At 57.3% G+C, this 15,711-nt stretch overlaps 1 protein-coding gene across 1 annotated transcript in view; it reads left to right on the top strand.

The window, feature by feature from the left end:
* Positions 1-15,711, top strand: part of SHANK2 (SH3 and multiple ankyrin repeat domains 2) — a 477,134-nt gene that overhangs the window by 136,482 nt on the left and 324,941 nt on the right. Inside the window, 1 exon segment of the mRNA XM_032414570.1 lies at positions 13,484-13,550. Within this exon segment, the coding sequence (XP_032270461.1) occupies positions 13,484-13,550 (67 nt within the window).

Below are 15,711 nucleotides of genomic sequence, written 5' to 3'. Positions count from 1 at the left end.
TGTGGTGCGTGTGATTGTGTGCGTGTGTGGTGCGTGTGGCGTGTGTGCGTGTGCGCGTGTGTGCGTGTGTTGTGTGTGCGTGTGTGCGTGTGTGCGTGGTGTGTGTGCGTGGTGTGTGTGTGCGTGTGGTGCGTGTGGCGTGTGTGCGTGTGCGTTGGTGTGCGTGTGGTGTGTGCGTGGTGTGCGCATGTGTGCGTGTGGTGTGTGTGGTGTGCGCGTGTGTGCGTGTGGCGTGTGTGCGTGTGCGCGTGGTGTGTGTGTAGCCGAGGCAGGATTTAGCGGTTCTGCTCTCCACCAGCTTTGCGTTCTGGAAGCGCCGGGGGATTTTCTTCCTCCATCCACTCTGACCACGTGACGGGTCAGCAGGGCTCGTGTGTTCCAGCTCCCACCATCCTTTGACCTGCCCCAGAGCCGCACCCCTGCGTACTACCCCCAGGCTTGTCTAGGTCTGGTCTGCCCCCTGCCCGAGGTCGGCAGGCGGCCGAGGGGCTCACCTGCCCTGCAGGACTCACGGGACGTCCCCGACCCCGCTCTCTGTGGCTTTAGGCCACACGGACGGAGGATGCGGGCAGCGTTGCTTCTTCTTTGACCCTCTGCTGCAGAAAACTTGGGAGGGGGCAGGGAGGGAGGGGGGCACTGCCTGGGGGAGAGGGTGGTGGTGAGGCCCACAAAACACACAGACACACACTCCGGTGTCTGCCGGTCCAGGTGTGAAAATGGAGTTGATTTGTAGAAATGAATGTTTTATTTGATTGTATTTTAGTCAAAGAGCCCAGAAGGCTGTAAAGCCTGACCTCGATTTTACAACTGAAAGAGGCGTCTTCCTTTTGGCCACACCCCTGTGGGCGGGCAGGGGTGGCAGCCTGCTGGGGGGAGGGGGGAGCGTCTCCCCTGTGTGTTCCCTCTTCATCCCCGATGCGCTGGGTGTGCTCGGGGATCCGTCCCGGGTGGGCTCAGCGGGGTTCCGGGGGCGCCCCAGCAGGGGTGAGGCGCCCCTGGTGTGGCCCCGGGTTGTCCCGTAAGTGGGACGCAGCAGGGCTCTGCTGAGCAGCAGCTATTTTGGGGATTATTGTCTCTCATTATTGTCCACAGACGGCACCATGAATCATGACTGGAAGAATTAAAACGTTCGGCACCAGGATGCAGTTGCTAAGGGATTTTGGGGAGCGTGTTCAGCACCCTAATGTGCTGGCAGGTCTCAGAACGGCTGCCACTCACAGCTGAGACTAGAGGCCCAGCGGCCGTGGGTGTCTCCAAGGGACCACGTTCTGTGCTTAAAAGAAGACATCAGTATTTTGATCTGTAATATCAAGACCAAGGACAAACTTGTCATGCAGGCAGGCGATACCCAGAAATCATCCGAAGGCTGATCACAAGCCCGTAGCCGAGCGTGGTCAGCTTAACCCTCAAGGGGCATTGCTGAGATCGGGGGAGGGGGGGACACAGAAGCTGAAATGCAGCCTTGCAGTGAAGAGAGGGCATTTCCAGAGTGAATCTGGCTGTTACCTAGAAGCTTCCTCGGGGTCACAGTCAGAGGTTTTGAACGATGTAATCGTCTTGCTCTTTGTATGCTCGGCATCTCATACACGCCTACAAGATACATCAGTTTCTTTGAAGGGCCTCTCTGTGCCAGCTTGGAGTTCTCAGTCTTCCTCTGAGGGCTTCCTCTGAGCCCTTCTCTTGAGGGCTCCCAGACCAGCAGGTGCGTGGGGGCTGGTGTTCCCCTGGTCCCCGGGCTTGGGGAGCGCCCTGCCCTCAGAGCCCGAGAGCTGCTCATCCTCCAGGTGAGCAGGGAGAGAGTCAGGGGGAACAGCGTCTGAGCCGAAGGCAGGGAGTCTGGTTCCTGTGGCTCCCAGTGAGCCCCCCGGGGCTGCCGTCGGAACCGGGCACCTGTGCCTTCTCAGGGTCCTGGAAAAGGGGGCTGCAGAGCATGTGTGGTCACTCCCTCGGAGGCCTCACGGCCCCCAGCATAAATCCTCCACGGCCAGGGTTTCCCCCCGCTGGCTGCGCCAGGGTAAATACGCAGAATCAAAGAGTGGATTAATTTAAAAGTGATAAACATCCACGTATCTGCTCTAATGAACGGATCCTGACGATAGCTGTTCTCCCTGATGAAGCGTGGTAAGCCTTCCCTGAGCAATTAGGGGACCGCAGTTACACAGAGCCGTGTTTGCAGAAGGGAAGTGAAAGGAACCGCTCTGTTGGAACATAGATGCTGCCGATGGGCCAGGGTCCCGCGTGCTTCAAATTCCCCTTTCCCAGGACCAGAGCGTTCTGTAGCCTGTTCTGTTCGGCATGACATCTGGGGCAGGTTTTAGAGCCGGCATCTAAGGACAGAATCCTCTCTTTCGGCACCCAGGCCCCAAAGGCGGAATTCTGAGCCCTTGACTTAAAGTTTTAGTGGTTTCGAATTATTTACCAGGATCTTAAAAACTCATTTAGGAAAACGGACCCCTCTTGGTGCCAAGGTTTACTAGCTCGTTCCAGAGAGCTGAAGTCACTCTCCCTGGGTTTTTCCTAAGAAAGGAAATGTCTTCGGGATTTTTTTCTTTTTATTCCTCAAGGTATTAAAATGCAATTTTATGTTATTTCATCGTGTTGAATTTAATTCACGTACCTCCCCTACATTTTCGCAGCTAGAACCCGATGGGTATTCAGTGTGTTCCCCGAGTGGTCAGTGTTCCCACAATAGGATCTGTGATTTAATGTGTATGAAGGAAAAAGAAGGAAGAACAATCTCTTTATATAATAAGTTTCTTCCGCGGCACTGGGATTAATTACAAGCTGGATGTCTTTTTTCTTCTAAAGGACACGACCTAGCCTGAATTTATTTATAAGCACACTAGGAGGTTGGTTCCAGGACAGGAGGGGTGGAGGAGGAGAGAGGGTTCTGCGTTTCCTCTTCCTTTTCCTCCCAGAGAGAAGCAGGGACAGTGAGCGGCGTCAGAACCGGGGCTCAGGTGTCTGTGGGTCTGTGGCTTGTCCCCGACACTGGGAGGTGACACTGGGCAGCAGGGAGCCCCGTGGGACCGGGTCTGCAGGGGAGCTTTGCTTTTTGACAAGACAGCTCCGGTCTGTCGCTCAGAAATCGTTCCCTAGTGTGACACTTGGCAGCAATTTTAACGACATTGTGTATTTGGTTTCTCATGGAAGCTCATCAAAAAAAATTCTGTAGAAACACCAAACTGGCTCCCGGTTCTATGGCCCCTCATGAGCATGGTTTTCATGTACATCATTCAGTTTACTAAGTTGTCTTCACTCGCTGAATACAGCGAGGTGTCGTGGGTGTGGAAAGGTAAGCCGGGAGCTGCTGGAGTGCCTTCCTAGCCCGATCGCCACCACCGCCATTCTCGCTCTGCTTCTTTTGGGGTAAGACGTGGCGCTTCCGGGTAAATGCTGTCTCCTCGTGGCCCTGCGGAAGCGGCCACTGGTGGTCCATCAGCGGCGACTCCAGCAACACGGTGTTTTCGGTTCTTGGTCCGTGTCTTGCAATCTTTGTTCTTTCAGACTCCTGGGAAAATGGAGAGTTGATGATATTTTACAGAGAGCAATGTAAGGTGAAAAAAAGTGAGTGTGTTTAGGGGCAAATGTAACTTAAAACTGCCCATTTTGGGGTGCCCAGGTGGCTCAGTCAGTCAGGCATGTGCCTTCGGCTCAGGTCATGATCCCAGAGTCCCGAGATCGAGCCCCGCATCGGGCTCCCTGCTCAGTGGGGACCCTGCTTCTCCCTCTCCTCCCCACTCGTGCTCTCTTTCTCTCTCAAATAAATAAATAGAATCTTTTTAAAAAAATGCCCATTTTGGGGTACCTGGGTGGCTCAGTTGGTTAAGTGTCCACCTCTTGATTTTGGCTCAGGTCATGATCTCAGGGTCATGAGATTGAGCCCCACGTCGGGCTCTGCTCAGTGGAGAGTCTGCTTGAGATTCTCTCTCCCTCTCCCTCTACCCCTCCCCCTGCTTCTCTCTCTCTCTAAAATAAAATAAATAAATAAAATCTTTAAAAAACCTGCCCATTTCACACACACCCCTGAATTAAGAAGATGGGTGTAGACTGCACACTCATCAGCCAGTGAACTTCTAGTCTATGCATGTCACCGTACATACTGTCACCTAGACAAAAACGGTCTAACAACTGGGAGGGCAGGAGAGGCACTTGGGCAGGGGATGAGAGGCTGTTTGGGGATGAGTGCTGGTCTGGTCGTGCCATGACGTGTGGGAGAAAGTCCTTCTTTTCTCTGGATGCTGCGATATTCAGACAGGAAAGCAGGTGCATGCCCACACACCACCCCAAACAGCACGAAAACAACTGTGCGATCAAGGTGGGCATCCAGTTGCTTTTTGTTGCTCTGTTCTTTCAGTTTTGGGGGTACACTTGAGAATGTTCATAACAAAATCTTGGGGGTGGGGGAAATAAAGGCTTTGTGTAAAGGTAAGGCTCAGAAAGCAATTTCTGCTCCTGCGTTTCCATCCCTGACAATTATGTCTACGTGGCCCCCAGCCCCCACCTCATGAGCTCGGTAGACAGACCATGTTGGCGGGAGAGGTTCGCAGGCCGTCGTGAATGTCTGGGTGTTTGCTGGAAGAAGGCACGCGTCCGTGAGGAAGGTGACGACATTCTCTCTGCTCAAGGTCTCCTGGGTTGAACTGTGTCCCCAAAATCCCTGTGTTGAAGCTCTGACCCCCAGCACCTCAGGATGTGGCTGTATCTGGAGCTGGGGTCTTCAAAGAGGTGATTAAGGAAAAATGGGGTCACTGGGGTGGCCCTGATCCCATGTGACTGGGGTCCTTGTTAAGAAGAGGGGATCAGGACACAGACATGCACGGAGGGACAGCCCCGTTGAGGACCCAGGTAGAGCACGGCCGTCCACTCACAAGGAGAGAGGCCTTGAGAGGACCCTGCCCTGCTGACTTCCAGCCTCTGGGACCCGGAGACCTTACGCTTACACAGTTTAAGCTGTCCCATTTGTAGTATTTGCTGTGGAGACCTGAACTGGCTTCTACACGAGTGTGTGGTGGTCTCCGTTGTCCCTTCCTTCTTCGGTCACTGCCCTGCAGAAAATGGTGCTGGGTTTCTGCTTCCAAATCACATCTCATTATTAATGTCTCTCTCACAGCTCTTTGCAAGCGAGGGCTCTGTGCCTGCACCGAGGTGCTAGAGATCTCCTGTGGTCAGAGCCCCGCAGGCCACGTGCGCGGCACCTGGCTGCAAGCCCCCAGGCTTTAAGGTCTAACGTTTGAGGTCTGCCTGTACGTAAGGTAGAAATCCAGTGTCTTTGAGCTCTTACCGCCCGCCTCCTCGTCTGGGAGGCAGGAATTACGTTCCTGCTGTGAGCTCCAGCACGACGCTCATTGTTATCACAGCACGGTGGAAGGCAGCCTAGGAGCGTCCATAATCCCTGCGACTGAGTCTCCGCCCTGGGCGCCCGGGACTGAGGCATGTACAAGCGTCTCCCTGTCCCCCCAGTGCTCATGCCTCTCCAGCTGATGGTCCCAACACGAGCTGCTCTCTCGAAGGTTGTTTCTCTGCAAACATCGAAAAACCCTTTGCTCTTTATCAAGATTTCCGGGAGCAAATAGTGTCCTTCAAAGCCGGTGCTATTTCAGAGGAGAAATTTGCATTTTATTGGCAAATCCGTCTGGGAGGAGGATGATGCATTTGGTCCATGTGAAATAATTACCTCCCATTCTTTTGTGTGCAATGCTAAACTTTTATGCTTCTCTCAGATGTTTTTTAAGGCTTTTTTCTGGCTTGACTACCATAAATATTTTACACAGCAGAGGGCTGGGGAATGCTGTGCAGAAGTCTTCTGCGTAAGAGGGGGTGGCAGGGTCATGGCCACCCCACGGAGCCGGGAGGATGTTCACCGGGCTGGAGTTTCCATGCACAGCTGGGGCTCCGCAATTCAGATGAAGGTAGACCAGCTGGATCGTCGTCTGACTTTGCCTACTGATTGGATCACAAACTTCTAGATGTTGAAGATGTTTTTCTCCTTACCTACGCACTCTCAGCGCCGACCACAGGATTCAGTGTCTCCCTTGTGACAAGGGAGTAATTCAGGTGTCAGATCTCAGCTCCGGCGGGGGGGGGGGGGTTGGGGGGTAACTCACAGACATCGATGCCCTGTTTTGAAATAGTCTGAGCCATGGCAGAGGGGGCATCATGCAGCACCAGCAGAACGGAGAGCCTAGGGGACACAGGGCCAGGGGAGACTGGATGGAGGAAAACTCACCCCACAGGCAAAGTGAGCTGGTTGGCCCTCACTGAAACTCTCTGCGGATCTATTTTACCCTTCCTATATCAGGCAGCCCTTTGAAAGAGCTTCCTGGAAGACCCCAGCATTGTGTGCACAATACCCTCTATGGGCTCAAGCCATCCACCCGCCCACCCATGTACCCACCCAGCCAGCCAGCCAGCCAGCCCCACTGGCACCTGCCAGCCTTCCTGCATTCTTGGGATCCCAGTGGCCTGGTCACCACGGCAGAGGCCCATGGGGGCACCGGACAGTGGGTGTGATGGGCTCTCCTCCCCACGGTGGTCTCAGCACCAGCCTCTCAGGAGGGCCTCCTCAGCAGGAATAGAGGTCCCCATCTCAGACGTCGCGGCTGACGCCAGCAGGGACAGACATGCTCCCTGTGGCTTGCCTGGGGGCCTTGGCCTCCCTGCCTTTCCTTCGAGACACAGAGAAGTCAAGTCCCCGATGCCTTGTGTCCCACAACTCTTGGTTAAAGTCTGTAGAAGGCCGTGACTCCTTCCCAACAGCGGGCGTGGAGCTGAGGGCCAGGGTGACTCAGAGCAGAGGGGACCGGTCTGGTGTGAATGACCAGTGTGCTCCAGAGGTGGCCATCTGCTGCCCGCAGTCGTGGGCCACGGCCCACAACGGGCCGCCCGCCAGCGGGACTCCTCCCCTGGACACGGGCCTCCCAGCTCCAGGGCTTTCTCTTTCTCACCCCCGCAGGAGCCCCGGCTCCAGACGTCCCCCTCCGCCGTGTCCATCCTGCCTGTCGTGCGGAGAGACTGGCACGTTCTCCCCATCACCCATCATCCACCCAAGTCCCTGCAGCCCCTGCCAGGGCGCCTTCTCCCGGTGCCCCCACCAGCACCCTCTGCGTGTTCTCAAGTGAGGACGGAAGCAAGATGATGGCTTAAGAAAGGAGGGGTCAGGACGAGCCTCTGGTCTGTCCAGATCCAAACACCTGCAGGTTGGACGCCTGCATCTCATGAGGGTGGTGCGCAGACGGCTGGTCCTGGTCTGTGCTGTTGAGTTGTTCTTCAGGCCGGGGTGGGGGTGGGGGGATGGGGGGGCAGGTGCAGGGAGGGAGGGGTGGGAGCAAGTGCAGGGAGGGAGGAGGGGCAGGGTAGGGGCTTGTGAGCCAGGAAGGCCATGGTTCTCCTGTCTTCACCCCCTCCCCTCCGACTGCGAGGTAGTGTCCATCCTTCAGGAGAGTGCAGTTGTGTTCCCAGAACACTGTCACTGCGAACATTCTGTGGTCCCCAGCCAGTGCGGCCTGCCCAGTGTGGCTGGTCATACGCCCTTGGGGACAGTGTGTCCTCTCGTCTTCCTTGTGCTGCGATTTCCTGCTAACGTGCGTGACCTCTGTGATTCCATTACAACTTAACTTTCTTTCTAAATGCCATACTCAGTGAAAACTATTTATAGATACACGCTGTGCCACGATAATTAGGTAGATTCTGGGCTGGAACGGCGTGAGTTAATGTCTTGGCTTCAGCACCGGCTACCTGGGTGATGTCAGGCAAGTTGCTTAACCTCTCCGTGCCTCAGTGTTCTCACACGTCAGGCAGAAGGGTGTCCACTTCATAGAGGTGTTAGGGTCAGCGGGGGTCTGTCCTTATAAAGCCCTTGGAGCAAACTGTGTCCATTTAAGTGCTTGATATCTCGGTATTAGGCTTTTATTATTAATATTGGTGTGTATACCTGTAAGCAAGGAAAACAGACGCCAATATTCTACCTTATTTTTTTTTTTTTAAAGATTTTATTTATTTATTTGACAGAGAGAGACACAGCGAGAGAGGGAACACAAGCAGGGGGAGTGGGAGAGGGAGAAGCAGGCTTCCCACAGAGCAGGGAGCCCGATGTGGGGCTCGATCCCAGGGTCCTGGGATCACGACCTGAGCCGAAGGCAGACGCTTAACGACTGAGCCACCCAGGCGCCCCTATATTCTACCTTATTTATGCAACCAGGCCAGCAGCCACAGGCTTGCGGGATGGCACGGAGACGCTGCCGTCAGACCCGGTCCCCTCTGCGTCCTCCCGTAGAGCATTTACTGGGACTCCATGATGTGCCGAGCCTGGGGTGGGCAGCAGGCATGTCTCCGTGGAGCAGGACAGCAGGTGGCCCCTTCCTGCAGGAGAGGACTGTCCTGGCCCTGACATCATCCAGGAGAGACAGTCGGGCAGTTAACATGAAGGGGTGTCTGGATTGTTCTCACTTGCGTTGTGGGCGCAGATATTTTGGCCGGAACAGGGCACGTGGCTTTGCAGCTGCATGGTTAACTCAGTTTACAGCTCTTAAAGTGCTTTTTGGGGGAGAATATACTTGGACTTGCTGGTTTCTGGTCCTTTCAGGAGTTATTTTCAGCAGCGGTCCCGGGTGTGCCGCACGGACGTGGGTGTGCACTTGTGTGCATCTGATTGTGCGTGGAGGACCTTTGCCATGAGCCGTGTGCCGCTTACACCACAGCGGTCAGTAATAATCAGCAACTGTTTCAGGGCTTACCATGTGCCAGGCCCTGTTGTAACCCTATTGATGCATGTCTCATCAAATCCTCACACCCAACCCACTTCACAGATGACAAAACTGAGGCCCATGGATTAACTGTCATGCCCAAGGTCACCCAGTATAGGTCTGGCAGCCTGGGGCCAGAGCCCTTCGCCTCTAAGCACCTGTCTGCCAGTCTCACGTCGGGCACGGGGCTGGGGCCGGTCTGGACAAATAGGGTAGGTGGGGGACAAGTTTTCCCCAAGGGAGGGGGCACCTTGGGCGGCCGATTCTCTGATTGAAAGTCCCTGCACACAGCTTCTCCCTCAACACCTCCCTGCCTCCCATCACCCCCGGCAGAAGGGAGCTCTGGGGACTGGTGGTACCGGGAGGCGAGTGGCCAGAGAGGGGTGTGTATGCCGGGGCTGCCCTGCTAACCCGGAGGGTGCTCCCTGCTCCTGTGGGCGTTGTCTGAGGCCTCCCCACCCTGCCCCCATCATCCCGGCAGCCCTGTGCCTCAGGGGGAGATGGCTCTTCCAAAGCTCAGGCATCTCTGCAAAACCCACTGGCCTGTTCAGGTGTATCATCATTTTCCATGGTTGACCTTCTGTCCTGCTGGTCCACACAGGTGCATTTTGCCTTTTTTGTTTAATCATGGTAAGATACACAAGCCGGAAATGTTGCTGTCTTAAGCTGTTCAGTGGCATTCAGTGCATTGCTCTGAAATCATCACTACCATCCACCTCTAGAACTCTTTCTGTCTTGCAGAACTGAGGCTCTGTCCCCAGGGAACACTAGCCTCCATCCCCTCCCCCAGCCCTGGTGCCCACTGTCCTGCTCTCGGTCTTTATGAATCTAGGGACCTCACATGAGGGAGGTCCTACAGGATCTGTTCGTTTGCATCTGGCCTGTTTCATGGAGCATCCTGTCCTCCAGGTCCGTCCCTGTGGTAGCAGGTGTCAGAATTCCCTTCCTTTTTAGGGCTGGATCATATCCACTGTATGATAGCATTTTGCTCATCCGTTCATCTGTCGATGGGCGCTGGGGTGGTTCCACCTTTGTGAGGAACGCGGCCATGAACATGGGTGTGTGGATAGCTCTCTGGTCCCTGCTGTCTTCATCGGCTCCGGCTGTCAGAACGAAATCCCACAGACCAGGTGGCTGAAACAATTTATTTCTCACAGTTCTGGAGGCTGTAATTCCAAGGTCAGGGTGCCGGCATGGCTGGGGTCTGGTGAGCGTCCTCCCATACTTGGGGGGGGGTGCAGAGAAAGCGTCTCTGGTATCCTCCTCTTATGGGGAAACAAAGCCCATGACAGGGGCCCCACCCTCATGACCTCACCTCACCCTGACCACCTCCCCAAAGACCCCACCTCCAAATACCATTCCCCTGGGGGTTAGGTTTCAACATAGGAATTTGGAGGGGAGGGGAGGACACATATTTCATGTGTAAGACTCCCCACCCCCGGGCCCCCAAATCCATGTCCTTCTTGCATGTAAAATACATTGATTTCACCTAACAGCCCAAAGAGTCTTAACCTCCTTCCAGCCCCATCTCAGGTATGGGTGAGACTCAAGGTATGGTTCATCCTCTGGCAAAGTACATCTCCAGCTACAAACCTGTGACCCAGCGGTGTGCTCCCCGTGTGTAGCAGTGAGACCAGCATGTGGGAGACGCTCCCGTTCCAGAGGAGAAAATGAGCAAGAAGAAAGGGTGTCGGGTCCCCAGCAGCCCGGAACCCAGCAGCCAGCTCCGTGAGGCCCGGTGCTCTGGCCCATGGGCCCGCAGGGGCAGCGGCCTCCCCCTGGCGCTGCAGGGTGGTCCCACCCCCACGGCTTCTGGTGAGACCCAGGCAGGGGCCTGATGGTGTCTCGATCCCCCTTTGGGGTGGTTTCTCCCCCTTAAAGGATGGTGCACGTTTGCAGCCCAGGAACCCATCCCGTCCAACCACCAGGTCCCCCAGCCTTCCTTCTTTACAGCCCGGCTCTGTGCCCTCGGTTCCCACCGTGGTCTCTGCTCCTATCATCCCGCATTCTCTTTGTCCGGCCTCACCGCTCCCGTGGTCTTCTCTTGCTTCATTTTTTGCAACGTGGATGGGCTGAGGTTGTCCCCCAGTCTTCGGGTTCTGGTTCCGTTGTGTTTAACCATTCCTCCTTCACTTTACCCAGTTGATCTCTCCTCGGTTCTCGCTCCAAGCAGCCGGAGGTCACGGCCTGCTCCTCCACGCTGCGTAGAAATCTCCTCAGCTCAATTTCCAATTCATCGCTCCCACGTTCTGCCTTCCACAAATCCTTAGGACACAGACACAAGTTGGCTGAGCCGTTTGTGACTTTCCTCGAGACTCCGTGTGCGAGCCCCTCAGAATGGCCTTGGCCGTCCATGCCCCTCAGACCGCTCCCAGCTTCTGCCCAGCACTCCCCAAGCGGCTCCCACGTCAGTGGCTCCTCAGCCCAGCAGCCAGATCCTCACTCACGGGATCCCCAGGGAAACGGAGCTGGGAGGATGCACGCGTGCACGCACACGCATGCACACGTGTGCACACACAGAAAACATGCACACGCCCACCCGCATCAGGGTTATTACCAGGGTGGCTGAGGAGTCCGGGCGTGAAACCGTAACAAGCCAGAGGCCCCGGGCAGCAGGGGCGGAAGTCTCGGCCGGAGAGCCAGCAGGCTCAACCTCAGGAACAGTTAGCACTTTAGTCTGCATCTGAAGGTCGGAAGGCCCCTACGTGCTGGCCCAGCCGGCTGGCAGGCGTCGTCCCTCCCAGGCAGCTTGTTTGTGGCCCTTCGACTGATTGGATGAGGCCCACCCGAGCTGCTTGACCAAGAGTCCGCTGATTCATCCAGAAACACCGTCACAGACTGGGCGTCCCCCCTGTGGCTCAGTCAGGGCGACACCTAAAACTTAAGCATCATACCTGCGTTTGGGCCCTTTGGGTCTAGAGCCGGAAGTGGGGCTGCTGGACCAAACGGGAACTCTGTCCTACCCCCGAGGCGCTCCAAACCGTTTCCCACCACGGCTGCGCCAGTGGACACTGCGCGCGGCCCGCCGCGTTCCCCACCCTCTGTCCCTGCCCCGCGTCCGGGGTCCACGCGCGGAAGCCTGGGTCCCGGGTGGGCGGTCGCTGGAGGAGCATCATCTGCCTGATGGTTCCAGCCCTGCTTCTGTCTCTGCAGACGGGGGCTGCCTCTGGAATGGTCTTTGCCTTCCGCCTTCTGCCCGCGCCCCTGGCTGGTGTAGACAGGGGCGGCCACGGCGGCTTCCTTGGAGGGCAGGGAGCTGTAGGAGGTGGTGCCCAGGAGCGGAAACCAGCGTCACCCCCGAGGGCAGGGCTCTGGGCCGGTGTGTCTGCGGCATCGGGCACGACGCTCCCGGGCAGCAGGCCTGATGGCTGGAGCCGCATCTATTCAAGCAGCTTCTTGGGAGGAGCTGGCTCCCGAGACTGTGGGGGCTGGCAAGTCTGAAATCTGGAGGGCTGGCCAGAGACTCGGGAGTCGATGCTGCAGGCTTGAGGCAGGATTTCTTCTCCCAGAAATCGGGTTTTGCTAACAAGGCCTCCCCCGCCCGCATTGTCACGAAAGCCATCGGACCGTAGATGTGTGTGTCTGCAGGCTGGCACCCGAGAGCCTGGCTCCCCCGGGGGTGTAGACCGTGGCTTCCGAGCCCCAGGCCTCCTGTCTGGGGTGCCGGGAGCCCTGCCCGCGTGGGTCCTGGCTCAGGTCTCGCCGGGGGCCTCCTGCCTGGCCTTTCTGCTTGAGCCCGCAGATCTGTAGGGCCGGAGTTGCGACCATTTCCCGTAGGTGTTGGTTCTGGTGTTCTGCACACACGCAGGCTGGAATTTCTCCTGCCACACTGAAATCTGATGAAGAGCTTCGGGTACTTTTTGGAGGAGTCCCTTCCCCCTGCTTCTGGGGAGCGGCTCGCATCTAATCTGAAGGACGGGGCTCCCGGGAGTGCCTGGCGGGAGCACGGGACACGGGGCTGGGGGGCTGTGCCGTGGTCCCCGCGGGGGCTTTTGGGCGGAGGCACGCTCTTCTGTGGGTTCTCGTGGAACGAGAGCCTCATCTGGTGACATGGCCAGGGGCTTTGAGGGGGGCGAGCGTGGCGTTTGACTCTGAGGTCTGGGGCCCAATGGATGCCGGGGCTGCCGTTTCATCAGTCATGACTGATCCTGCCCTTTGTGGCAACAGGGATGGGCCTGGAGGGCATCGAGCTAAGCGGAGTAAGTCACACAGGGAGACGAACTGTCTAATCACCAAGGCGTGGAATCTAAAAGCCCCACCCACAAGAAAAGAGGTCAGGCTTGTGGTTCCCAGGGGCGGGGGGGGGGGGGGCAGGTGGTCAGGAGGCACCATCGTCCAGTTGGAAGGTGAACCGTTCACAGAGGTGTGGTGTTCAGCCTGGTGCCTGGAGTGGATGGTGCCATACGGTGCACTGGAAAGTTGCCAAGCGAGTAGATCTCAAAAGCTCTCATCACGGGGAAAGAAGGTTTTTGTCACTATGTGCGGTGACAGATGTTGACTGACTTCATGGTGACCTTCCCGCCATCTGCGTACGTCGAGTCCTTACGTCGTGCCCCTTAAACTCACACAATGCTGTGTATCAGTTATATCTGAATGAAACTGGAGAGAAAGGGACATCTGTTGCTTTAAGACCGGGGACTGTGACGGTGCGCTTGTGGGGCGAGGCCGTCGGTGGTGGGGACGCGTGCCAATGGCCAGGCTCTGCCCCTGACTCGTTAACGCGATGTCCGCTCTTGCAGGTGGCGATCATCGCGGGCAACTTCGAGCTGGCGGAATACATCAAGAACCACAAGGAGACGGATGTCGGTGAGTAGGCTCGGGGAGGAAGGGCTCCGCCTTGTAAGGAGACGCTCCCCGCCTTCTCTAATCCTCACGAGGCTGGCTCGGAGTCCACATTTAGCAAAACCTAACCCAACGTGTGGTCCTGGCCACTTTTCCATCTTCGTTCTCACGTACCCGTCCCTCCCGGCACGCGGCCCACGTAGGTCACTGCTGTGCCCCTGGTGAGTCAGACGAATTTGCGGCTAGCTTACGTGGGTTTGTTGGAAGATTCTGCCCTGTGCACACTCCCGTGTAAGCTAAGAGATAGTAGCTAAACGAGGCGCAGCAGAGACTCAGCGGCCCCCTCCGACCCCCGTCTCTGAGCCCATTCCTCTGCCCCATGGTGCTCATGACCGTTCCCCTTTCTAGTACCCCTTGTGCCAACCAGGAGGACTGTGTCTGGGGCTCCTCCTCTGCCCTGTCGCCCTGCCGGTGGCTGGGCCCAGTCCTGCATCTTGGAAGAGCCCGCTGGCCTGTTTCCGCCAGCCCCGGGCTTGCAGAGGACCTGCAGCAGCGAGCAGTCCCAGTGGACCAGCAGTGGTGAGCTTTCGGACACGGCGCCAGTCCGTGGATGGGGTGGCCCCCGGATGGCATCTGTGTCTCCTACTGCCTGTGGCCCTCGCCCCGTGTTTGCTGCTGGGGGTGAGGGCAGCCACGTGTCAGGCTGTCGAGTCTTTATCGTGTTCAGTGTGTGGCTGGTTCCCGCCCTGAGTCTGAGACTCGCACGAGGGTGCGGAGCCAGATGCTTTGCTTGCGTCATCTAGCACCCCGAGCGGAGCATCCGGGCCTCCTGTAGGCCCGCCCGATGCCGGCACGAGTCCCTCCCGAGAGCCAGGGCAAACCGCTGCGTTGCTCTGAGACCCGGGCCTCCACCTGGGCCGCACCAGCACCTCCGTGAGTGCACCGTAAAGATTGCTGCCGTCCTGTCTGCCACGCCATGTAGGGAAGGGGCTGGGCCTGCGCGGTGCCCACAGCTCCCTTCCCGCCACATCCCCAACACAAGAGAGCAGCGCGGGGGGACGGGCTTGGCTTGAGGTCTGAGAGTATCGGCTGCTGGGCACGCGGCCCGGGAGGGGCAGGGAGCGTGGGCAGGGCTTTCTGGTGGCCCTGTCGGCCTCCTGAGCTGAGCGGTCTGTGGTGGTAGCAAGCCCGGGGCTGCCCTCCTCACTGTTCTGAGCACGGGCCGTGATGGGGCCACATGGCAGAAAGGATGATGGGAGGTGGCCCGAGAGACCCCGGGGACTCTGCCTGTCCTGCCGCCAGTATGAGGACCAGTCACTTCACTGTCCTCACGAGCTGCCAAGGCCCTTGAGATGCCAAGTTGATTTTAAAACAGAGTAGGGAGATTCCTGACTGTCTCCTCCAGCTGGAGATAGAATGAGCATTCCTGTATGGGATGCAGACAGCTCTGGACCAACTGAGGGTTTTTTTTTTTTTCCAATTGTGAACAGAGTACCCGTTGGTCTGGTGAATATGTTTTAGTCACTACTCACCATTCGGACCCGTGACTTGTTTAAACTCCGAAGGGCAGCCCCTCCTGAGTCGCGGGGACGCTGGCCGCAGGCTCGTGCAGCTTCCCCAGCTGGGACTGAGGTCTGTGCCTTCACAAGACCACCGGGGGCCCCCGAAGATGCAGGGCCAGGCTTTACAGTCAACTGAGTCAGCGCCTCTCAGTACCTGTCTTGTGGGCTTTGCCGCTGTGTATCCCGCGGGGACGGATGGTAAGGAAATCTGTGCTTCCCGCGGGGTCCCTTCAGCACCTCCAGGGAGGGAAAAAAGAGGCCTCTCCTTTCCTCTGAGTTTCCTGACGAAGGGTCTGACTGATCGAGCAAACTAGCACCAGAGCACACGAAGCCTGTGGGTCCTTTGTGCGCACAGATGTCCCTCAGTGCACTGATTCCCAGAAGCCGTCCATCGCTTGTAAAACCCCCATTCAGCCCTGTGTTCGCTGACCCTCTGGGGCCACCCTCGTTCCTGGAGGGGAGCAGATGCCGTGTGTTGTGGGGAATCTGGGAAGGACAGTACCCTGTGGTGTGCAGAAGGGTGGATCCTGTGCAAGAGAGGATCCCTTGCAGGAGGGCGGATCCCATGCAGAAGGATGGATCCCGTGCAGGAGGGGGATCCCGTGCAAGAGGGCAGGTACCAC

Source organism: Phoca vitulina, unplaced genomic scaffold, assembly GCF_004348235.1.
Source record: "Phoca vitulina isolate PV1807 unplaced genomic scaffold, GSC_HSeal_1.0 scaffold16, whole genome shotgun sequence".
Lineage (NCBI taxonomy): Eukaryota > Metazoa > Chordata > Mammalia > Carnivora > Phocidae > Phoca > Phoca vitulina.
This window is presented reverse-complemented; position numbering and strand designations above follow the sequence as displayed.